Raw genomic sequence first — 24,071 nt, 5'->3', positions numbered from 1 at the left:
TTATAGTATTTTTAAATGTATCATTTATTCGATTTGCTATTATTTTAAATCATCTTTTTAAATGTGTGTTTTACCTTTCGCTTCGGTGGCACTCATATTTGGGGGGTTTCTCTATGAAAAAGGAAACTCGAGCAACGTAGAAATTTAAGTTCTGAGAACCGTGTAGCAAAGTTGCACGACCATATCCACTTTTGGCATTATATATTCCAAAAACAAGCAGTTCCGAATTTACGGTTATAATTGTTATTTTAATTTAAACGATGAGTTTGTTTCGCCTATCGCACTATAGGACCGATAATATTTATAGCTATCCTGAATTTCATCGATAAGTAGAATCAAATGGCTTTATATTATTTGAAGACGTAAAACCTCAGCAACATATGACGAATTGATCAAATAAGGTTTCTTTATCTGTAATCTATTTATTTCACATAATATCAGCTCCCTACGCATATATCAACAGGCAAAACAAATTATATCGATATATTAAAACAATAAATGAACATCCCTAAGCAGCATTGACGAATGCGAATGCATTCTCCCATCGCGCTCGCGCTCAAAACTGCAACATTTTATTCGAAGATTTTACGTGGCTCTCGTTAAAACAGTTAGATCTTGTTCCTTCGCCTGCCGAAGATGAATCCTGGCATTGTTTTATGCGAAATTGCAAAAGAATGTCTGAGCGAGGCATCACAATTCATTTATGCCAAAAAGGGTTGGCAGCTAATGGACTTCTTTGGGCCGGAGCAGTCAGAAATACTCTTAGAATGCATTAAAAAGTGTAAGTTGAATAAAAGTTTACCCCAAACTGAATGATTTTCATTTACGCACTTGCAGGCGAAGAGGCGCGTCCTCGGAAATTGGTCTTTAAGGCCATCAAAAAAGATGCCGAATGGATTTTGGTGTTGTTGCAGCAGGCGTCCAACGCTCAAATCCGTCCGCTCGACATGGAAATGGGTGCCACACTATTGCCGATTGTGTTCAAGGATTTCAGGCTGGAGAGCAGCCTGGATTTTGCAGTGGCCGAGCAGGAGAAGATCTCTCAGCGACCCCTCAAAACGTACGTGTCGTCGAAGCTGTACGACGCGCTCTACGACAGACATCAGACTATGCGAGAGGGCAAAGACAAGCCGCTGAATCTACCCGACTGCTTTCAGTCGAAGCTGCGCAAATACCAAGAGCGCAGCGTCTGCTGGATGCTGAGTCGCGAGCAAGAGTTGAATGAATTTGCCGGAAACTATTCTGTGCTCCAGGCGGTGGATGGACACACTCGCGTGTTGAAGCATGACTACTGCCTAGAGTTCTATCCGTTTCAGGAGGAACTGCAAAAGATAGCACTGCCCCCGGGTGGCATTCTAGCAGACGAAATGGGCCTGGGCAAGACGGTGGAGTTTCTCGCCATGATGCTGCTCAATCCGAGAGCTAAGGGTACTTTCAGCAACAACTACTGGCTGGAACTACTAGAGAGCATATACGAGAATGTGCCTCTAAAGCAGCCGCGACAACAGAGGGAACTGTTTTGCATCTGCAATAGCAAAAAGGGAAAACGAATTCAGTGCAGCAAGTGTCGACTGTGGCAGCACGAACTTTGCATGAATCGCAGTGGCGAGCAGGATCCAAATGATCCTCCGTATGTGTGTCCCAGCTGCTGGTTGGAATTGGGAGGCACGCGACTGGTAGAGTCGGGAACCACCATTATAGTCTCCCCCAATGCCATCAAGATGCAGTGGTTCAACGAGCTGCAGAAACACATTTCGCCTGCTTTAAAGGTTCTCCTGTATCCCGGTCTGCACTCGGGTTCCTGGTACAGTCCCCTGCAGCTGGCCGAGTACGATGTGGTGCTCACAGACTATCTCATTCTGCGCAGTGAGATTTATCACACCGCGGACTACAAGTCGGATCGTCAGATGCGCCACCAACAGCTCTATTTGCGTCCGAACTGTCCGCTTCTGATGGTCAACTGGTGGCGTGTCTGCCTGGATGAGGCTCAGGTATAAAAGAAGACCCATCCAGCACCTCCTTCCGAATTTTTTAAATGCTTTTTCCCTTTAGATGGTGGAGAGCAGCACCTCGCAGGCGGCGGAAATGGTGCGAATGCTGCCGGCCGTAAATCGTTGGGCCGTCACGGGCACCATTGACGATTTGCCGCCGCTCTTGCAGTTTGTTGGCTTCAATGAGGCTTGCCAGCCAGCGGCTGCCTGGCAGACTGTGGACAAGTCATTTCAGCTGAATTACAATCCACAGCCATTGTTAGATCTGCTGGAGCACAGGCTGTGGCGAACCTGCATGTCCAAGGTGAAGCACGAGCTGGGCATTCCGCCGCAAACGGAAGTTGTGCATCGCCTGGAACTAAGCAATGTGGAGGCCTTGTACTATCGTGAGGAGCACATCAAGTGCCACAATCACTTTCGCGAGGAAGTGGCCAAACATACGCATCACAACGAGGACAATAGCTCCCGCCTCGCTGCCATTTCGCCGCAGCTGCTGCGCTACATTCTGAAACCATTTCTGCACATACGCAAGACCTGCTCGGTGCCCGTCGTGCACAACAATGCGAACATCTCGCCCTTGATGGATCCACAGGAGCTGCTAGATCATTTGATATCGAACAACGAGACCGAATGCAAGAAGGAGCTGCGCAGCTGGGCCTCCTCCTACAATGGAACGGCGGCCATATACTTTATACGCGAGAACTATGGGCAGGCTATTAGACAGTACAAGTATCTACTGAAACTGGCAGCGGACTACAACAAGGACAATATATCGTAAGAAATTTAGCTGCAGCTGCTCAGGGATTTATCACTAAAGTATAAATCCATTTCCATTTCTTTGCAGCGTGGACAGCGTACTGCAGATTCATGCGCTCTATAATATCCTGCAAGCCAACGATCTGGCTGCTACTCAGTTCAAGTTATCTGAAATCGAGGAGACCACCTATCAATCAATGATGAAAGCGTTCGAGTGGAAGTACCTGGACGACACCTCCAGAGTGCTGCAATCGGCACTCAATGCCTACCAGCTGAAGATAGCCGAATATCAGACACTGGAGGAACGTTTCAGTGGCAGCATTGTTGAGTTTCTGGCCACAGTGGTCAACTACAAGGACTCCCTGCACGATGCTATGTGGAACAAGGTGCGCGAGGAGTTCATCAAGCAAAATATCTCTGCTGATAAATTGGAGGGTGTTCAATCCGTAAGGGGCATTGTTTACGAGATTGAAATGTGGCATCAGCGTCTCGAGGATCTCAAGTCAAAATTAATTACGGAATTTGAGTTTCTAGAGGATATAATTGGTCGGGCTGTGTCGACAGTTCAAGCGGGAGAAGCCCTAACAGCGGACATCACAAGCTTTATAGAGAAAGTCTCTGATTGTCATCTGGCTGAGATTATGGTGAGTGTTTTGCAGCTGAAAGTTGTAACTTTTCTTGACTTTTCTCTATTCCAGGATGATGACAACAAAAATAAACAAAAAAAAAAACCGAAAAAGCCTCTTGCCCCTTGTCGCCTGTGCCAGATACGTGAGACGCTAAATAAATTCGAATGTCTGCTGCTTGCCAAAGTCGAAGACGAAACCGAAGGCCTGCAAAAGCCCAGCATGGAAATTGGTCTTTTAAAAAGTGCAGAAAAAAATTCCCTAATCAAATCTTTCACTAATGTTTCCTCCTACTCTGCAGTAATCTTTACATTTGTGCGCGGAAAACCAGAGTTCAGCGATTACCTGAGCGAATGTAAAATCAAATTGGATTTGCTCAGCTGCTTGCAGGGACTGGCCAAAGCCATGGCCAAGTACTGGATCGAGGTGGAGTACATGGTGAAGTCATTCGATGAGCTTGAAATGTGCAAGATGCGCATTCTGCTCACCGATAATCCCAGCGAACAGTCGAATTATCGCATCTTGAGCGACCAAATCGATGAGCAATTGGAAACGAATCTGCACAACCTGGACATGGCACAGCGTAACTTTACGCGACTGAGTGGACGTCTGAAGTACTTGAAGCATCTAAAGCAGGACACGAGCGCCGCCGTCTGTCCTATATGCCACACCGATGAAGATCCTAGAGTAAATATAAACCATAAATCACATACAAATGTCTCTAAATGCTGCACTGTCCTTGCAGTTTGTGATGATGGTTTGCGGCCACTTCCTGTGCGAGCACTGTCTGGACGTCATGGAAAAGGGAACATCCGTGGGCAGCACCAAGTGTCCCATTTGTCGCCAGAATTCGCCACAGTATGTGAGGGTTCTCCCATCTCAATGCTGGCTCTTACTTTTGCTTTTTGTTTTGGCAGATTATATCGCTACATTCGTGATGGTTCAACCAAACCGATTGTTGGCAACTTTTCCACTAAATTTGCCTGCATTGTGGAACTGATACTCAAGATTAAGGCTGTGAATCAACAAGATAAAATACTCATCTTCTCCCAGTGGCAGGTGATACTCGACCACATAGCAATTGCACTCAAATTAAATAAGATTGAACATCGCAAGTGCAGCAACAAAGATTTGGTTGAGTTTAAGGTTCGTTTGGGTGTGCTTTACGCATGATTATAATCCGCTTTAACACGTTAATCTTTCTTAGAGCACGGACAATAATATCACCTGCCTGCTTATGCCTTTGTCGCGTGGCTCGAAAGGCTTGAATCTGATTGAGGCCACACATGTGTTTTTGGTGGAGCCAATTCTGAATCCTGGCGATGAGCGGCAGGCCATTGGCCGCATACATCGTTTCGGGCAGACAAAGTGAGTTTTATATTTGATAATTAGTAATCCCTAATTGATTTTATGTCTGCACTAGAGCCACCACAGTACATCGCTTCGTCATGAATGGCACAATTGAGGAGAACATTCTGAAGCTCATTACATCAGCGGATGACAGCCAAACTCTCGGCTCACACTGGGATCTCGGAAATATGACGCTGGATAGCTTAAAGAAGCTTTTTATACTGACATCGAATGTATGTTCGATTTAGTGTATTATTAATTATTAACCCTTTAAGGAAATTATTTATTTAAATAAAATAATTTTCACGTGACTACATTCCCCCCCACACATGCATAATTTGTATTAAGAATAATTATACACACGACTTATTGCTGTTTTGTAAAAAAAACATTTACCGCCCCAACCCCCCGCAACGTTTGACGTTGTTCTCCCGCATCAGCATCTCACACATGATCGATCTTCAGGCCATCGAAGCCGGTGCCATCCGCCTGGGCCTTTTGCGCGTAGTAGCCATCGTAGGAGGTTTGCACCTTATCGATCTCCTGCTGGTGCTGCAGTCTTTGCAGCTGCTCGTAGGCAGCCTCCTGGATCTTACGCCGCTCATCGTCTGCCCGCCGCTTCACCTCGTTCTCCTCGAACTGCTGCGCCTGCAGCTCGGCGGAGGCAGCTGCCCGCTCAGCGGCAGCCTCCTGGTACTCGCCGTACGACTGCAGATTCCTGTCGGTCGTCTCCAGTTTGTGCAGCGACGACAGCTGTTGCTTGGCCGCCTCGGCTATCTCCTTACGCTTCGCCTCCGCCTTGCGCTTGGCCTCCCTTTTGCTGCGCTCCTGCTCCTCCAATTCCTCTCGTGCCGCATAGAACTTCGAGGAGATAACAGGTGGACGGTTTTCGTGGGTTCGCTGATGCCGCTTGAGCGCCGTCTCCTGGCGGAAATGAGTGCCGCAGGTCTTGCACTCGAACGGCTTCTCCCCCGTGTGGATCCATTCGTGGTGGCGCAGTGTCTGCGCCTTGGCAAACCGCTTCGGACAGAAGCGGCAGGCAAAGTCCTTGACCTTCTCGTGGATGATCTTGTAGTGCCGCTTCATGTTGCCAATATTGTTGAATCCCTGGCCACAGCCCGGACAAATGTGCTTGCCCTCCTTCTTGGTGAAGTTCACTTCCTGCGGGGACCACGACGGCACCGACACCGACGAAATGGGATTGACTGCCGTGCCCGCCAGCTGGGATATGTCTACGCGTTGGACACGACGTGGATCCTTGGGTATGGTGGCCACAGATTCAGCATAAACTTTGAGCAGCTCATCGGCGGCATTCTGGGACATCGCTGGCTCTCCTCCCGAACTCGTTTCGATGCCAATTGCGGCAGCTACTCCCAAGACATCTGCGGGATTGTCCACCTGTTCTCCGGGTGCTGCCTCGCCCATCTCCACCTGCCTCTGGCGATACGTCTCAATGGCGCGTAGAACCCGTTTCTCGTGTGTCTTCAAATGCTTCGTCAGACTCTTTGGATAGAGGAACTTCTTGCCACAGACCTGAAATCAAAGAAATAATCAGTTCAAAGGATGATTTCCTCTCCCACTCTCTCTTTGTCCCACCTTGCACTCGCAGCGCTTCTCTCCCGTGTGGGTCATCTCGTGGATCTTGCAGGCATGCGACTTGCCGAATGTCTTCCCACAGTACTGGCAGGCATAGTTCTTGATCTTCTCGTGTACGATCTTGATGTGATTGGCCAGACTCTGCTTGTTGTGGGAGGCATGCTCGCATATATGGCACTTGAACTTCTTCTCCTGGGTGTGCGTCAGTATGTGGGTGTTCCACTCCTGGCGCGTCGTCTTGCCCACGCCACAGTACGGGCAGACGTAGTTCTTGATGCCCGCATGTCGCATCAGGTGATCCTTGAGGGCGCTGTTGATCACGAACCGCTTGCCGCAGATGTTGCAGGGAAAGGGCAGCTCCTTGCCATCGTGCTTGTACATGTGCTTCTTGAGGGCCATGGGACAGCGGAATATCTTCTCGCACTCCGTGCAGGGATAGTCGCGTGGCGGGGCCGCTGACTTTGCTATGTTGTGCACCTTTTTCATGTGGAACGTGAGCAGCCTGATGCGCGGGAAGCTCTTGCCACAGCCATCGACGCTGCACGAGTGCACCTCCGACAGTTCGGTGTGGGCATGGTCTATGTGGAGGCGCAGGCCGCCTGCCGTTGTGAAACCTGCAAAGTCGAAATGTTAGAGAATATTCCTTTACGGAGTGACTGCTGGAGAGGATTACCTTTTCTGCAGGTTTCCACCTTGCACTGGAAGGGCAGGAGATCGTTGTGGTGCTTCATGTGCTCCTCGTAGCGGATGGCTTTCTTGAATTTCTGGTGGCAGATGTGGCAGTCGATGATGCGATGCAGGTGTCGTTCGTTGGGTTGAATCCTTCTACGCTTGGACCTCGAGCCGTCGCCGTCTTCGTCAGCTTCCGATGCCGACAAGAACTCCTCCTCTTCCTTGATGTCTGTAGTGTTCGATTTCTTCGATTTGGCCTTTGACGCTTGGCGGGGAGTCACTCTCAGGCGCTGGGACAGGGGCACATCGTCATCGCCGTCGCTGCTGTTGGGCTCAAAGTCCACGTCTTCATCGATTTCGGTGTCGCTCTCCGCTGAGAAGTCGTCGGGAAATGGGCTCATCAAATGATCGTGATCAGCGTCCTGCTTGACCTCCTTCTCCGCTTCCTCGGCCTCCTTGTCCACATGCTCCAGCATCTTGAAGACATCCTCCTCGTTTTCGATCAGCTCCATTTTGTGGTCCAACAGGGGATCAAAGTTGATGCGATCCTCGTCCTCCCCCACCAGTTCCCCCTCATGTCCGGCCACATTTAGAACATCAAAATTCTTGATCTGCGAGCCGGTGGAGACGACGCAGAAGACATTATTGGCCACCATGTCCTGGAACTTCTGCACCGACTCCATGCACAGCTTCTGGAACTCGTGGGTCTCGTTCAGTCTGGCGTAGCAGCTGGTGCACAGATTATTGGGAAAGCCATCCTGCTGCTCCACGGACAGCGGAGTGCAGACACAAAGTTTCTTTGCCAGACCTGGCACCAGGAACAAATCAAAGGCGGCATCCTTCTGCAGGTGCTGAAGACAAATGCGGCATACCGACTGTATGGAGTACTGAGCCCCCTCATCCATTTTGCCCCCGCTTCAACGTGTTGGCCAATATTTCCGAAAAATCCAATTATTTCAGAAAAACTTTAATTGTAGTATGTAAATATTGATGTATCAATATATCGATATGTTTACATTTTCGATTATATATTTGTAGGCGATATTTATGTGTTTTTTCGGACAGGACTGGATTTTAGGACTATTTTTTTGTGATGAATATATTTCTCTCAGTTTTCGGAAAATCTATACCATTTTTTTGTCGTTTCACCGCCACACATCTCCACAGGTAATTTTAAGGAATATTCCCCAAATCTTTAACTGTATGGTTAGTGGTTTCATGAATACCCACTCTTATCGATTGTAAATATCGCTATAATGAATAGAAGATGCAATCAAATATTTTGCATATTTTGTATATTTTACTTTTTAAAATATTTTTTTATAATAAATATGTTGCAATTTTCAGGAAAACAATATAATTTATTTTCCTCATTTGATCGCTTTCACTAACTGTAAATTATATCAGTTTGTAAACCTCTGTTAATAATTTACATACTTTTACATACTGAAGACAAAGCTCCCGTGCTTCCAGAGGGGGTGATTTGAATGAAAAATTCAAATACAAATTTGTAAAGTATAAGGTCATAAGGTATACAATGCAATGAAAAAGATTAATTATATTAAGCAAAATTGATTCTTCAATCGGATTAAACTATTGTTTTAGTGATGAAAGTCTTTGCAAGCTAGTAATATCAAACAGAACATCAAATTCGGGGAATATGATTTAAGACTACGGTATATTTTAAGGTATATTTTGAATATGAACAAGTATATTTCGGTATATTTTCGAGGCCCTGACAGTATATTTTAGCGATAATTCCGCGGTCACACTGCTCTACACAAAAGAAGAAAATTTTAGCGTGGTTTTTTCGGACGAAAAACAATCAAAACTGCAGCAAATCGTGAGAAATAGAAAGCCAAACATACTCGTAAGTGTGGCTTCAACGCTACCCTGCACAAAACTAAAGCAACCAACAAGCCAAAAATCATCCTTGCGTTACATTGTAGTGTATGTGTGGAGCCTGCTTAGCATAACTACAAAATTTACGCATTACTTTGTGCGAGTCGGCAACGGCATAGTTTTCGTTTTAATTGACTGTCTGAATTGGCCTTTACTCTTGCCCCGCAGTGCTCTGTGTATGCTACGTTACAATAATTTAGTCGTGCAAAATATATCCAAGAGAAGTAGTGAAGCTCGCAAGGCAAAAGAAAAGCTAACAAGCTTCCGCAATAAAATTCTTGTTCCCCCCCGCCTGAAAGTGTCACCGCCAAGACGTTCGTGCGAAAAATGTTTTGGGACAAGGGTTATGCGCCCTCAGCGAATATAGAGGCGTTACTAGAGAAGGAGGTAAGTTTTGTGGCGGCCACCTGCAGCGTTTCCGTTTAGTGTTCCACTCACCTATTCGTCTTGCACATTGGACAGAATTCAAAGCTAGAGGAATTTCTAGATGAGGAGGACATACTGCAAGAGTGCAAAACGCAAAAGAAAACTCTCGTCAACTATTTTACACGTGCCGATGTGATCAGGCGTCTGGTGGAGCTAATCACAACTGAACCCTCTGATGACCTGCCCATGGTACAGCGTTTTCGCTACGCAAACATGTCCTGTGAGATACTCACACTGTAAGTAGCCAACCCTCTCGCTTGCCCTTTAATTCAACAGTCTTAATTGTTATATGTTAATAGCGGCCTACCGTCCCTTGATGAGAAGCTTCTGTCCGATGCGGACACAATACAGCTGCTGTATTCATATCTGGAAAAGGAACCACCGTTAAATCCATTGCTGTCATCGTTTTTTAGCAAAACGTTTAGCATGCTCTTTACCAAAAAGCCTGAACAAGATTGGTTTTCGTATCAACACATGTGCCTACAACTCCTGGAGTATATTAAATCGCAGAAGACCTTTTTGGATTTCATTTGCAAACACTTTGACACACCGGTCATACCTGATCTAATAATGCAAATGATGAAGGACATCGAGGGTGGTCAACTCAAGCGAAACCTATTCGAAGTAAGTTCCTTCCCCCATTCTCATAAATATTGTTAAATACTTAAATACATGTCTTTGTTAATTGTTTTTGCAGTGGCTAACTGAAGATAAAATTGTGGAGAGACTGATTGCAATATTGCGTAATCCTCAAGAAACCGATAAACATGCAAATGTTGCCGACTTTTTCTGTGATCTTATTAACCAAGGACGTCTAATGCGTCAAACCGAGCAGGAGAACGATTCATTTGAGCCGGCATTTGATGGCTCGAATCCCATATTGAAAACCATTGAATCTGCCGATACAATTGAAGCCTTGTTAAATGTGATTTTGGAACCAAACGCTCAAGAGAGCGCCATCTTATCAGGAATATCGGTTGTACTTACGCTTATCAAGCCAATTACATTCACGTAAGCCGCTCTGTCCCTGACCGCTGATCCCGTGACCCCTTTCATCACTGATTTGTTTACATCTCTCGCCACACCACCCTCTCCTTTACAGAGATGAGCCCAATTCTGATCGTCAGCGCTTGCTGCAGAAGCGAGAACGAGAATTCCATCAGGAAGTGCAGGAGACTGTGATCACTGTGATGGCGCCACGCCTACAAGAATTCGTTCATGTTCTCAAGAACCCGCCTGCGGTGAGTTCCAACAATCCTACATCTAAATTAGATCAACATTTCTATATCCAATTTATTGCCTTGCAGAAATCCCCAATTGAGACCACAGCGGCAGTGTTGACGCCCCCCTTTGGCAAGACACGTCTTCAAGTGTGTCGTGTGTTCACTGCCCTGCTGGAAACCAAACATGAGAGCATTCAACAGGCGTAAGTTTTAGAATGTGCCCCAAAAACGCACTTCAATGACAAGCTCTATTCGTTTATTCCTTTAGAATCTGTGCAACGGAATACTTTAGTTTGCTGCTGGATTATTTCAAACAGTATTGCTGGAACAACTTTCTGCACACCGAAACGGAAAAGGCCCTCCACTTGGTGTTTTACAATGAGTTGTCCAACAATAATACGGCTTCTACAGAGGCCACCGACTTCTTTACCGCCGATTGCCTGATCAATGCCTTCCTGAAGGTCAACGAGGAGGAGTTTGACGTTGAGCTGAAGAATGCCTTGAACGACTATAAGCGGGAGGAGGGTGACAACAATCCGGATCAGGATGGTGACATCGAAATCGAAGTGGCAGCTGCGCAGGAAGCTTCAGTCCAGGCCGATGAGCAGACACCAGCCACCATCCAAGAGGAAGCCAATAAGGAGACTCCAGCAGAACCAGAACCGACGAAAACTGTAGTGTCCGTCGATGAGCAAGCAGCGGCGCCACCGGTGCAGGAGAATCATGTGGATAACAATTTGGCAGAGGCAGCAGATCAGCCGGCGAGTGAACCAGCGCTCAATGATCTGGACAAGACCAAGGAAGCCGCCAATGCCATGCCCTCAGAGATGCAAACGCATGTAAGTTGCACAGTTGAAGGTCTTGTCCAGTTGTTCCAGTTCTAATTTTGGCGCTCCTTTCAGTTGATTGTAAACTGTCATTTGATCTCCAAGTTGATTGACTTTTGGCAGCACAATGCGCAGGCGCAGTAAGTATTCACAGGGATCTGTGGGAGAAGCGTTTATCCCTACTGAAATGATTTTCCCAATTTTAGATCTGTGGAAAAGGGACGACGACTGGGCTACATGGGGCATCTCATCAAAATTCTCCGTCACATTACAAATTGTATAACTGAATCTGAACATATCGCTGCATTGATGGTCACAAGCCTCAGGGACGAGGCCGAGCAGCAGCTCTGGCAGTCGCTCATCGATGCGGAAACTGGCGAATTCACGCTGGCAGCGAAGCAGCAGAACCAGATGCTGGCCAACTGCAATCCGCACGAGGATCACGAGTACAATGCGGGCGGCTCGAAGGACTATCTGGGCGAGACCAATAGCTGGGACATTGGCACGCTGTCTTACAGCAACATGGGATACAGTGATCTGGACAATACGTTGCAGGACATTGTCTTTACCATGGACAATGATCAGAATCTGTATCAATTCGGTCGCAACATCGACGACGAAGATGATGACGAGGACGAGCAGGGCACCCACTCGGGCGCCGGCGATGGCCATGGCCATGGCATGTTCACGAAGAACTCGATTACGCTGAGCAATCTGGCCGATCCCTGGGACATGGATGTACAATTCTCGGACATTCCCGGTGCATCGGCACAGGTCAACACTGGCACCGAGAACTGGGGTACGGAATTCAATACGCATAACTTTGCCGACTTCGATGCACACTTCAGCACCTTTAGCAGCGACCTGGGGATGCCCACATCCAGAGGGCCACCCGTGGACGAGGAATCGCAATCTGTGCCGGAGGTTCTGGCACCCACTCCGATTACGCTAGGCGTTGAGAAAGAATCACACGCGGCGCACAATGACGATGATGAAGATGAGCCAATGAGCCCCAAAGTTGTGCCGGATAATGCATTCAGCGACGATCAACAGGCTGAGTATGACAATAATGCCAATGTAGAGAAGGCCACGAGCGATAAGCTGGCGAGTGAGGCGAGCGTGGTGGAGGCCACATCGATTGTTACCCGACTGCAGTCGGTGCTGTTGGATGGCGAAGATGATTACGAGGACGATGAGGGTATGTGGACCAAGCCCCTGGGTGGCGATCGCCAAACGGAGGAGCTCACCACACCCATTTCGAATGGGCCCACCAGCAAAGTGAACGAATTGTAAGCAGCTGCAAGTCAATTGTATACAAAATTCACATTATTTTCTTCGTTTATTTGTTCCTGCAGCAATCATGCCAATGACAACAGCAGCAGTAACAATGTGGATGTCCAAGAGGAGGACAGCAACATCACAACAGCGGAGCAACAGAAGCTGACGGCCGTCAGTGCCAACAAGACGAACAATGTTGAGATTGCAACACACACCACATAGATACACAACGCACCCAAACACACTCATCATCAAATCTGCAATTTGTATAGCATAAAATGTGTCGATGACAATTTGTAAAAATGCCTTTGATTTGCTCTTTGGTCATTTCGTATACATACATACATACATAATCATGCATATGCTACATATTTATATGAATATATACCACATACTACTACTTATACGTACATGCATAGACACGTCTATATATATATATATTATATACACACAAAAAAAAAACAGGCTGCAAAAGTACAAGAAACGATTTGTGCATTAGCAAAAGGCCGAAGCCCGCCCAAAAAAAAACCAAAATGGAAATGAAAACAAAAAAAACAAAAGCAAAATGCAAAATGCAAACAAAAAAAGAAACTGTTTTAAAAGTGAATGAAAAACGTTTATTGTTGAATCCTTCTGCTCCTCGCTCGTATTGCCAATTATTTTGTTTTAATTTGTAACTTCTTTCACGCTTCCTAAATTAAGTGAATTGTATTTTGTTTTTGTACTTGTACTTGTATTAGTCTGTCGTTTTAGTGCTTCTCCTTTTCAATACTCTCAATGTGTTAGGCAACGAATGAGCATTACTTAAAGTACCAAAATTCAACATGCAACAATTAATGTTGCGTGAATAGTTTTGTATTTGTATTTCGTGGATAATCTATATCTATAAATATAATATATATATATATATATACACCTACACCTACACACCACATACACACTTGTATTGTTGAATATTCGTGGTGGAGAGAACGTGTGCGAGCGAGTATTTGATTGAATACAAAACGAAGCAAAAGCAATCCCAAAATACCAAAACATTTAATATCTCATTCGCTCGCACACACACTCCAACACACACACATGCTGCAAGCACACAAAAAAGTACGCATTATGTATTAATGAGGTATATGTATGAGCATATATACTTATGTCTTTTGCCATTATGACTTTGTTTCTATACAAATCGGTATAACCAAAAAATATTCTTTGTCGAAAGTACAAAAATCACACTGAAAGAAACTACAAAATGAGATGATGAGAGAGAGAATGAGAAACAAAAGCAATAGAAATAACTGAAGCAAAGAAACAGCAAGCATTTGTCAGGACAGGAATAATGTACACCCCCGATATATACACACCCACAAACACACAACCACACACTCTACGAGCAACAACCTCCTTCCTAGCAGCTACCCTACCTATAGACAGATACGATTCTCTATTCGCCTCCCCCTGTGCTCCACCAGAAAACGAGAATTTCAAATGAAGACTTTCCAAGAAGACATTTTAAATTTACATTTTATTTATATTTCTATTCAAGTTGTCGCTGGAAAATGGTTTTATGCGAACCAAGAACAAAACACAGAAAAGAAAACTGAAAAAAAAAAAAACACAAGAATGCAAATGAAAATGAAGAAATACAAATATGCCATCTTTCGCTTCCAAATAATTACACTTTAATTATGTTTAAAAATAAAAAACAAAAAAACTACTTTAAAAGTAAAATTGATGTTTGTTTTACACGAAAAAAAACATAAGAATATTTAATCTAGAAAATGTAGATTAATTTTTAAGATAAGTGAAGAAGAGAGAAAAGCGGGCAGCATATCAGACAGAGACGTGTGTAACAATAACCAAATCCCAGCCCCACATTCCCCTAATTCCTAGACACAAAAAGAAAAGAAATCTTCGTTTGCCGCTTGATTGATTGAAGAACCTGTTTCAAATGTAAACAATACTAACGTAGAATATTTTTGCACAAATTTCCAATTGCTTGCCTTTTTATTTTTGCATAAAACAAGAGGAAACAAAACAAAATATAAGAATAAAATGAGAAAAAAATGAAATGAAAACGTTTAAACTATCTCTGATGAAAAACTGTGATAATTAAATGAAGTTGCAGGGTATTTGATAAAGCAAACTTAATTTAAACAAAAGTATAAGACATCAACTAATGGACACCACATAAAACAGCCAGCAAGTACACAAGGCACTACACTACATACAACCACACACACAGACACATCAAGTAACAATTAAAGAAAGTTAATTATTCAATTAAATTCGTTGACACCAAACAATCAACAGGCGAACAGGCGAACATTAATAAGAACCACAGAAACCGAACAGCAATACGTACTGCAATGAAATCTAATTGAGAGATAGAAGCGAGATAGAGATGAGAGAGTTTTAATGTGTAGTCCTTAGTGAGAGTATCTGTAGTGGATAGTCAGAGATTATTATTGTATGTCGGATTGCTCTTTTCTTAGCTTTTTAGTTGTTCTCCAGCTTCATGCGAACCAAAACTAAAACATACAACTAAGTCTTTAACTTAAAAATACTCATATCAAAAAACAGCCAATTGTAAAGCGTGTAATATGTACATATGCATAATTGACCCTAGTATTGTCTTCCCCGCCCCCCGATCCTGTAGTTAAAACTAACTTAATTCGAATCCGAATCCTTCCCTTGTGCATATGCCTTACCATAGAAACACAGCTATAGAGCTATCCATAATCGTAGACATAGTTCCACCTACATACTGTGTGTCTTTTAAATGTTAAGCAACAATAACACAACCAGGACAAGCAGCAAAACTTAGTATATGCTTAATAAATTCATCTACTAAAAGAGGAAATCTAAAAAATTAAAAAGAAAATGCGTAGACAATGTCTAGTGTGTGTGGCAGCTTTAAGCATTTTGTTTGTCTAATTATAAACACTTGAAATAAGAATACCAAACGTCCAAAGTTTTATGCAAAACGAGAACTAAGAATAATTGTGAACAAGAAAAGTCTTCAACAAAATGTTTTGATCACCCCAATGCAGTGCAGAGTTATGTCTACACATATGCCTGCAGGCCTACTTACGTACATACATACAAACTTATATACAAATGTCGTTTATAAATGATTAATTAATTGATTGATTGATTTCTCATCGATGATTGTTTCAAGCCAGAAGAAGAACAGCCCTGGAAGATCGGTAACTCAAGTATTTTGTGACATGCACTAGGCATTACTCGAGGATATCGATAGAGCAGCAAGGAGTAAGGTTGTAATTGTAATTTTCGTGGCGCAATTAATTTCAGATTGAACTAGAGCTGCATATACGCTACGATAATGATATTTTCTAACATTAAATAACCGAACCAAAGGTCTTCTTCGGTGTCGGTGTGTGTTCAGCAATTCAGTATTTCCATTAAGCCAATCCCAGCCTCATGAGAACCCAATCCAAATCAAATGCCCTTTCCCCCAACAATGCTACAATGGTTTCCAAGTGCAAACCACATGAAAAGGAGAGGAGAATAGGACACAAGATTTAATAAATAAATAAATGAATATTTCTCTTAACTCTTAATAAAGAACCAGCGGGAACAACAACGAGGAAGTGAGATAATGATGCAAACTGTAATACAACAAAGAAATTAAGAAACTTAAACATCATACATGCAATATATATATTTGAAAAAAATAATTAAGAAGAAAAAACACAACCATACGAAAAAGTTAAGCAAATTGTTAACATAATGGATAATGGAAAGAACTAAATACTAACCACAATTAGCAAATAGTCGACGAGAAAGTAGAAAGGAACGAAAAAACGAAAAGAAAAGAAAACCGAACCCAAGTGTGCTTCATGTATGAATTTATGTTTAGATATTTACAAAGAAAAACAAATGCATATTCCTAACGAAAAAATAAAATGAAAAATGATGAAATTAAATTGAAATATGAAAACCAAACGAAACCAAGAAAAAACTTACAGAATTTGCATATTACTCTTAACGATTAACAAAACTATTGGTGTCTATACATATATATATAGTATATATTACAATTATAATATACTCTCTATATACTAGTAACTTTGTATGTATGTAAAACGAGTACAGACTTTTGAGAACTGCAAAACGTATCGTCAAATATCCAATGGCAAAGACATATTTGTCACAGCTAAAAAAACTTGCTATTAAAGCAACAAACAATATTTAAACAATATATATCTACTTATATATATATATATTATTAAGTGCTCAAGGTGATAGCTGCACTCATACACACACACATACACTCATACAGTACAGAAACAGATAGACACACACATGCATACTCGCTAATTTGATTTTTGTTCGAAACTACGAAGAGATACTACTGAAACCCCAAGGGACAGACACTCTGGAATCTGGAATTTCTTGAGTAAGTGCCTTAAAACGAAAGTCAGAAAGTCAGAAGAGTGGTGGTGAGGAGTTGAATGCATAAATTAAAAACAATTTTTTCGAGACATTTGTTATAGCAAAAAGGATAAGAGAGAGAGAGAGACAGGAATTTTGTTCAAACTTTACTAAAGTGTTGGCCCCCGTGCGAAACAACCAAAACTAACAATGTAGTTCCAGTAATCAAAGCAAACAGAATAGTTAACTTTATGCTCCGATCTATACTATGAATATAAGTATATATATAATTACCGTATACCTTTACCGTCGTATTTCTACACACAGACACGCAGAGAGAAAGACACAAAGAGAGACATAAATCGAGTATTTGTGAGTGTTTATTTTAGGCCAGTCTACGTTTTGCTCAACGCACACAACCCACACAGACACACACATACACAGACACCTCTAAAAACGAAAGCCAAACACATAGAGACAAGTACACAGACACTCAAAATGAGAGATAACAACCGCTTTAGCAGAGTTAAAAGACAATTTGTGATTGTTTTGCATGTACCCTAACATTAAATGAGTATACAAGAATTAACAATTAACAAAGAAGCCGGAAGCGGAAGAAGGGATGTAAGGCAAGTAATTGAAGCGAGTAACCAGTACGAGTAATAGCATTAATTGTCTAACAATAAGATTTGTGCATTATACGATAGAAATTCACTTTGAATTCGTATTGAAGTTTATCAATAAAGCGATACAATTTGATTCATAAACGAAGGGAGAACTTTTAATCAACCATTCACCCACTTAACATGCACCCCTCCATTCCCTTTCCTTAGTTTTCCTTTAATTTATTCATTTATCACAGCGTGGCCCTAAAAAGTATGCTACAACATCAACTCGATTTGGAGGTGGATGTGGCTGCTCGCGCACCACTCACCGTGGCCATGGTCAGCGTGGTGGTGCTGGTGGTGGCATGCACAATGGTGGTGCCACCATGTCGCGTCTCCATGTGACGCTGTAGATCACGGCGTCGGGCGAGGGACTTGTGACAAATGCGACACTGATAGCCCGCCTCCGATTCGCCTTCAATGTCCACATCGCTGCTGCCACCTCCGCCCTCTGCTGCCCCAGCCGTTGAAGTGGGCTGCGTCTGAAGATGCAGGCGCACGTGCTTGTTGAGATTACTCGGATCGCCAAAGGGTCGCAGGCAGAACTTGCACTTGAGCGGCTTGAATCCGGTGTGGGTGCGAATGTGGATCTTCAGGCCATACTTGCGGGAGTATACCTTGCCGCAGTAGATGCACAGATGTCCCTGCTTCGAGGCACCCATGTTGCTGACAATCGCCTCGATCTGAGCCGCTGCGTTCATGGGATGCGCACCCAAGGGCCCACCTGCCATCGATATGGAGGGCAGGTAGGAGAGCGTGCCAGAGGTCGCCGCGCTGGCCGTGGCCAGTGGTCCCAGTGTCTGCATGGCTGAGATCGGCCTAAAAGCGGAGAAACGGGGAGGAATCTGCAGCGGTGGCGAGTGGGTGGGCGAGGCCGAGGATGTGGAGGACGCCGCTGGCGTCGGCGACAGATGGGTGGCAGTTCTTTGATGCGCCTTCAGCGCATAGTGCAAGCGCATCCAGAGTATGTCCATGGCACTGCGGCCACAGCCGAGAGCCAAATGGATCTTCAGCGGATGTGGCGTCTCAAAGGTAAGATGGCACAGGTGACACGTGTAGCGACTGTTTCCTAGAAGATCAAACAGAAGAAAGTTGAAAATTAGTTGAAGATCGAAGAGGATTATTTGAGAGCTTTCCCTGATCCGATGTCTACCTTGTATGTTTAGGGGCGTCAGGAAGGGTATGCCCATGAGCAGCACCAGCTCTTCGCCGAACCAGGCCACAATTTCATCCTCCCTTGCCACATCCCGCACCAGTCGCACTCGCACCTGTCCGCCCTGCAGCTCAAAGATCGCATTGAAGCTGTAGACATCTTCGGAGAGCTTAATCTGGCGTAGCAAAGTGGCGGACATGATCAGTTCCCCGTTGGACAGTTGGCAGTGGGTTCGGGTGCCGTCGGTGGGTGTGGCCGTGGAGCTGAGCAGCGCCTGTGTGGGCACCGAACTCGAGCAGGTGTCCTTGGGGGTGTACTGTGAGGTGTAGACGCCGGGCCGTGGATTGCTTCTCATCCGCTTGGCCGGACTCGGCTGAGTGCTCGTCGTGGGCGTTATTGTGGTCACTGGTGATGTGGTGCTGGTGGTCGGTGATAGGCTGGAACTGGGCAGCATCTGCTCGATGCGAAAGATCATGCTGGCCGATGAGCGCTTCTGTGCGGGTGACGCCTCCTCCAGCTCTAGACTATCCAGATGAGCGGTCGTGTGCATCGTTTGAGTTCGAATTTGATTCTGCGTTCCAATTGGAAGCAGCGTTCGCTATTTATACCTCATCCGTACATTCGCACATCCTGTACAGCCGCATATCCTTCGTCCCTTATTTGGATTTGTTACGGCCTTGCAGTGTCACAACACGGCTGGCGTCAAGTGCAAGAATTCCCAGCCCAGTCGGCAGTCCGGCATGGGCATGGGCATGGGCATGGGGTACTGGCACCGGCACGGGCACTAGCACCGGCTTCTGACATAGCTACGCACTTTGCAGCCGCCTCACTCGCTCACTCACTCATCCACCCATCAGTGGTAGCATCTCATCTCCCTTGCTCCGGGCATCCCCTTTTTCCAGGTCTTTTGCCTGGTGGTGGCTTGGCAAAGCAAGTGCAACATCATGTCCTCCCAAATCAGCAAAGCACTAAGCCAAGCTAAGCGGCCTGTAGCAAGTGTGCGTATTCCTATGCCAATCCTCCTGCCCATTCCTGCCACTACTCCACACCCCTCTCTGCTATTGGTTGGTCCTTTATTTTTTGGCTTTTGGGCTGTGCGGCACAAAGGAAAATGTATTTAATTGAAATTAAACGATCGTTTGTTGTTCCCTGGACTCCCCGGATTCCCCGGATGTTGTTGCTGTAATGCCACCATATACAAATCGCATTCGCTCTACTCAATGTCCTTGCCAACCACCTACGTACCTCTCCCTCCCTCGTTATGATGCACCCCTCACCAAGTGCTCTCGCACCCCGCATTATCCCGAATTCCCCGCTAATGCCTTAATATATTGGCGTGTATCGTTTCACTATTTGCGGTTTGGGGTGGGTCGTGATTTCATTCGGTGCGGATTTCATACGGTGCGAATTGAGGGTAGGTTGGCGCCCAAAGAAGGGGTGTTAATTGAGGTAGAGTACTAAGAGATATGATTCTGAATGAGTATTTTAAGTGTTTTAGTCTCTGGCTAAATTATTTACTGAATATTTAGTGGATATTTTCGAATATTTCATATTAATGTGGTATTTTTTTCCAGCCACGGTGGAGCAGCATGGTTTGTGGTTATCTATTTTCGATCCACAATCTGCAAATATTCTAGCTTTATAGTAACCTTCTTTACCACACCATTTACCGTAACCGCGCCCAACCTGCAACCCCATCTGAAAGCAGAACCGCTCCTGCACACTGACAAATACGCTACGAGGCTAATGTTTTCATTATTGCGACACAATCGCTGCGGCATGCCACCCCTCGATGGGCGGGCGGGCGATCAACAGGATAAGGGCCAGCGATTGGCAAAAACATGTGTTGCCAGTCACACAGCTTCAGACTGAAAAAGTGCCTGAAAGTACGGAGGAGTGGCGGGCTGAAGGAAAAGCCCTTGAGCAAGGTGTACCAGGCTAGAACCAGAACCCAAACCAGACCAAACCAGTACCCGGGCGAGGACCGGGCCAATTTCGGTTTGGTGTTTGCTTGTTTCGTAATAAGTAGGCCGCCACCTGGGGGGGGGGGGGAGGTTTTCTCATTTGATACATTTTAATTTGCAGTCGAATTTCGCAGCATTAATCGTGGCTTCAGCGATAGACATAGCCCCCACCGTCGTTGCCGCCGCCACCACCACCGCCCGTTTCGTTGTCATCGCAGCCGTGGCAGCCGCCACCGGCAGCCAGCAGGTCCAAGGCCTCCTGAATCTCGATGGGAATGGGTGGCGGCGTGGGCAGATGATCCCCCATTGGCTGGAACCCATTCTCGTCGGCAATGTAGGTCAGCGAGATGGCATCGCCCTCGGGACTGGTGTACGAGAAGGAGCCCTCGGCCACCTGTGCCTCCTCACCCTCCACGCCGGCATTCTTCAGGTAGCCCATCTCCTCGGCCATGATGCCATTTCCTGTTTCATATTCGTACTGTTGAAGAGGAGATTGGGTATCAGTTGGGTCTCCCTTGGGTGGGTTCTGCGCTTACCTTGTAAGAGCCATCAGTGTTGACTTTGGATTCCAGCTTGATGATTGGTATATCCTCTCCACCTCCACCTCCACCGCCACCGCCTCCTCCACCTAATCCATTGCCATTGCCATTTCCTGGCGGTATATATCCATTGTTTGGTGCAGCTGGCGGTGGTCCATAGCTGGACTTGGGTGGCGCAGGCGGTGCACCATAACTGGGCTTTGGCGGTGCTGGTGGCTTCTTTGGCGGCGGTGGTGCGCCATAACTGGGCTTAGGAGCAGGCGGCGGCGGCTTTGGCTTGCCATTGGGCTTCGGCGGACCATAGCTATTACTGGGTGGCGGCGGTGGCTTGGGAGCTGGAGGCTTGGCGGGCAGATATGTGGCAGGCGGACGAGCACTTGGATAGCCCGCTGGCTGGGCGCAAACGCAGCTCAGGACGATGCACACAGCGAGTAGCAGCAGAGTGAACAGCTTCATCTTCAATGCGAACTGTGGCTGCTGGTCAGCCACCCGTGGGGTTTTATACACACCACAAACAACACACTCGTAGTCCAACAATGACCGCGACCTGTTGCCCCCCAAGCGATTGGAGTCAGGCACGTGCCACGGCTTCCGATTGTAATGGGAAAAATGCAATGAAATCGAGATGGTGAGCTGGCAAAACTGGGCCAATGCAAGTGCACTGGCAGAAAATCCCCCAGCAGATTATGGACCCCGAACAAATGCTAATAAATTGAGTGTGCAATCTCAATCGCCTTGAAGCGCAAAAAAAAAACCCAAAAGGGGTTTGGGCTGGCTAATCGCTAAAAACAACAAAACCCGCCCGGCCACAAGCCAAAAACTTTTAATTCAAAAGCAATTTTCAGTTTCAATTCATTGCTCGTAGGAGCAACATCTAGGAGAGAAAGTGAAAATAAAATTTCGGAAATAAAAGTAAATTTTTGAGCCGAAGTTGCCTTAGCAAAAACTTTCAGTTCGTAAATATAAAGCAAAAGTACTATTCGATTCACAAAACAAAAGCAAACAAAATAGTGGTTACTGATAAGCAATAACAAAGTGTTGTTGTTATCATGAACGACGACGAAGACGACACAACGGTTTGGAACTGGCAGAGAGTAAAATTGAAGTCAAAGGCAGTCAAGAGACAAAACCAAGTCTCTCCTATTCTACTAAAGAAAAAAATCGCTCTGGACTTAGCACCCAGAACCAGCTCCAATCAATATGCCCTCCTAAGCGACAGCACGCCAAATAACGGAAATGAAGATGAAAACGAAGCATTGGACATGATAACTGAAGATAGCTTAACTGAATCTGCCAAGCCGCCACCTATATTCTTATCTGAAGTCAGTGATATAAAAGGAATGCTAGTTTACCTCGAGACTACAATTAAAAAAGAGCTTTTCTTTTATAAAGTACAACGCGATGGTCATGTGAGAGTTATGGTAAAGTCTATTGAAGAATACAGGAAACTTGTTAAAACTCTTACTAAAGATTCTGTCAAATTTCACACATACCAACTTAAACATGAGAGGGCATTCAGAGTTGTTATTAAGAATTTGCACTTCTCAACGGATATCGAATTAATCAAACAAGATGTGGAGTCCAAAGGTCACGCTGTTAGAAACATTAGTAATATTAAAAGTCGTGTAACCAAAGAGCCATTGAATTTGTTCTACTTAGACATTGAGCCCAACAATAAGAACTTAGATATATACAAAGTTAAATTCATTGGTAACGCAGTTGTTAATATAGAACCACCCCGTAAAACTAAAGAAATCGTTCAGTGTTATCGTTGCCAGGAATTTGGACACACAAAGTCATATTGTGCCAAAACTCACAGATGTGTGAAATGCTCTCTTAACCATCCCAGTAACGTTTGCCCAAAAGATAAAGAGCAACCAGCAAAATGTGCCAACTGCAACGAAGATCATGCTGCTAGTTATAAAGGGTGTAAAGTCTATCAGGATCTTATATCAAAAAAAATAATAAGCGGACGCAACCACCAGAGAAACACCAAAGATGACAAAAATAAAAATGACCATGGTACATATCAATCATTTGCTCCGTCTAATAATTCGACCCAACAACCCAAAGATTACCAATCATACGCTCAAGTTGCTGCAGGAAATAGTAACTCGAACAAGTCTCTAGAAAGAATAGAACAGCTTCTAGAAAAACAATCTCAACTTACCAATAATTTACTTAACATGATAATGTTACTTGTAAATAAGCTATGCAAATAAATCTAAACTTAGGAATATGGAATGCCAATGGGCTTTCCAACCATGTAAATGAAATAGCTTTATTTTTAAAAACGAATGCCATTGACGTCATGCTTATTTCAGAAACACACTTCACTAGCAAATCTTTTTTTAAAGTTACTGGATACGACACAGTAAGAGCTGACCATCCATCAGATAGAGCTCATGGAGGTGCTGCAATTCTTGTCAAGCAGGGCCTTAAATTTCAAATCATGGACAGTACTAGGGAAAACGCTATGCAAGCTGCCACAATTCAGATAAAATGTATGCACGCAGATGTATCAATAACAGCGATTTATCTCCCACCAAGATTCACAATAAAAGAACTCGATTTCAAAAACTTTTTCCAAGGACTGGGAGCAAAGTTTATCGTGGGAGGCGACTTCAATGCCAAACATCCATGGTGGGGATCCAGATTAACTAACCCGAAGGGATCGGAGTTATACAAATGCATACGAAACAATAACATAA

General features: G+C 44.7%; 5 protein-coding genes across 7 annotated transcripts; 2 read left to right on the top strand and 3 right to left on the bottom strand.

Annotated features, from left to right (window-relative positions):
• Positions 1-502: 502 nt before the first annotated feature.
• LOC117587108 (E3 ubiquitin-protein ligase SHPRH) lies at positions 503-5,042 on the top strand. The gene is made up of 10 exons (XM_034277602.1): positions 503-781; positions 838-1,991; positions 2,053-2,765; positions 2,836-3,391; positions 3,446-3,617; positions 3,675-4,060; positions 4,119-4,231; positions 4,291-4,519; positions 4,581-4,741; positions 4,797-5,042. Exons 1-10 carry the CDS (start codon positions 637-639, stop codon positions 4,969-4,971), a joined length of 3,804 nt encoding a protein of 1,267 aa, XP_034133493.1. The 5' UTR covers positions 503-636; the 3' UTR covers positions 4,972-5,042.
• LOC117587111 (zinc finger protein 135) lies at positions 5,034-7,973 on the bottom strand. The gene is made up of 3 exons (XM_034277604.1): positions 6,993-7,973; positions 6,320-6,933; positions 5,034-6,256 (listed from the first exon to the last, which is right to left on the bottom strand). The coding sequence occupies exons 1-3, from the start codon at positions 7,894-7,896 to the stop codon at positions 5,168-5,170; spliced, it is 2,607 nt and encodes an 868-aa protein (XP_034133495.1). The 5' UTR covers positions 7,897-7,973; the 3' UTR covers positions 5,034-5,167.
• Positions 7,974-8,750: 777 nt separating this feature from the next.
• Positions 8,751-14,257, top strand: LOC117587348 (serine/threonine-protein phosphatase 6 regulatory subunit 3). Of its 3 annotated transcripts, none has more exons than XM_034277987.1 (11): positions 8,751-8,861; positions 9,062-9,280; positions 9,356-9,555; positions 9,619-9,943; positions 10,017-10,330; positions 10,422-10,560; positions 10,627-10,745; positions 10,811-11,381; positions 11,445-11,509; positions 11,576-12,658; positions 12,725-14,257. In XM_034277987.1, exons 2-11 carry the CDS (start codon positions 9,221-9,223, stop codon positions 12,867-12,869), a joined length of 3,021 nt encoding a protein of 1,006 aa, XP_034133878.1. In that variant the 5' UTR covers positions 8,751-8,861; positions 9,062-9,220; the 3' UTR covers positions 12,870-14,257. The 3 variants fall into 3 exon arrangements, with proteins under 3 accessions (XP_034133878.1, XP_034133877.1, XP_034133876.1); XM_034277986.1 differs by having other exon boundaries at positions 8,756-8,941; XM_034277985.1 differs by having other exon boundaries at positions 8,756-9,280.
• A 3,610-nt stretch (positions 14,258-17,867) lies between these two features.
• Positions 17,868-19,416, bottom strand: LOC117587349 (Krueppel-like factor 7). Its single transcript, XM_034277988.1, has 2 exons — positions 18,858-19,416; positions 17,868-18,773 (listed from the first exon to the last, which is right to left on the bottom strand). Exons 1-2 carry the CDS (start codon positions 19,405-19,407, stop codon positions 17,929-17,931), a joined length of 1,395 nt encoding a protein of 464 aa, XP_034133879.1. The 5' UTR covers positions 19,408-19,416; the 3' UTR covers positions 17,868-17,928.
• A 1,553-nt stretch (positions 19,417-20,969) lies between these two features.
• LOC117587350 (pupal cuticle protein 20) lies at positions 20,970-21,816 on the bottom strand. The gene is made up of 2 exons (XM_034277990.1): positions 21,358-21,816; positions 20,970-21,299 (listed from the first exon to the last, which is right to left on the bottom strand). The coding sequence occupies exons 1-2, from the start codon at positions 21,814-21,816 to the stop codon at positions 20,970-20,972; spliced, it is 789 nt and encodes a 262-aa protein (XP_034133881.1).
• Positions 21,817-24,071: the final 2,255 nt, after the last annotated feature.

The sequence above is a fragment of the Drosophila guanche genome, unplaced genomic scaffold (genome assembly GCF_900245975.1).
Source record: "Drosophila guanche unplaced genomic scaffold, DGUA_6, whole genome shotgun sequence".
NCBI lineage: Eukaryota > Metazoa > Arthropoda > Insecta > Diptera > Drosophilidae > Drosophila > Drosophila guanche.
The sequence above is the reverse complement of the archived record's forward strand: the minus strand, read 5'-3'. Positions and strand labels throughout refer to the sequence as shown.

Excerpts from the sequence above, each read along its gene's own strand:
- LOC117587348 (XM_034277987.1), top strand. The coding sequence starts at position 9,221 with ATGTTTTGGGACAAGGGTTATGCGCCCTCAGCGAATATAGAGGCGTTA. Across the intron at positions 10,331-10,421 it reads ATCAAGCCAATTACATTCAC|AGATGAGCCCAATTCTGATC; the intron begins GTAAGCCGCTCT and ends TCTCCTTTACAG. Across the intron at positions 10,561-10,626 it reads TTCTCAAGAACCCGCCTGCG|AAATCCCCAATTGAGACCAC; the intron begins GTGAGTTCCAAC and ends ATTGCCTTGCAG.
- LOC117587349 (XM_034277988.1), bottom strand. The coding sequence starts at position 19,407 with ATGCACACGACCGCTCATCTGGATAGTCTAGAGCTGGAGGAGGCGTCA. Across the intron at positions 18,774-18,857 it reads GACGCCCCTAAACATACAAG|GAAACAGTCGCTACACGTGT; the intron begins GTAGACATCGGA and ends TTGATCTTCTAG.
- LOC117587108 (XM_034277602.1), top strand. The coding sequence starts at position 637 with ATGAATCCTGGCATTGTTTTATGCGAAATTGCAAAAGAATGTCTGAGC. Across the intron at positions 782-837 it reads CTTAGAATGCATTAAAAAGT|GCGAAGAGGCGCGTCCTCGG; the intron begins GTAAGTTGAATA and ends ACGCACTTGCAG. Across the intron at positions 4,742-4,796 it reads CATCGTTTCGGGCAGACAAA|AGCCACCACAGTACATCGCT; the intron begins GTGAGTTTTATA and ends TGTCTGCACTAG.
- LOC117587111 (XM_034277604.1), bottom strand. The coding sequence starts at position 7,896 with ATGGATGAGGGGGCTCAGTACTCCATACAGTCGGTATGCCGCATTTGT. Across the intron at positions 6,934-6,992 it reads GGTGGAAACCTGCAGAAAAG|GTTTCACAACGGCAGGCGGC; the intron begins GTAATCCTCTCC and ends TCGACTTTGCAG. Across the intron at positions 6,257-6,319 it reads AGAAGCGCTGCGAGTGCAAG|GTCTGTGGCAAGAAGTTCCT; the intron begins GTGGGACAAAGA and ends CTTTGATTTCAG.
- LOC117587350 (XM_034277990.1), bottom strand. The coding sequence starts at position 21,816 with ATGAAGCTGTTCACTCTGCTGCTACTCGCTGTGTGCATCGTCCTGAGC. Across the intron at positions 21,300-21,357 it reads ACACTGATGGCTCTTACAAG|TACGAATATGAAACAGGAAA; the intron begins GTAAGCGCAGAA and ends CCTCTTCAACAG.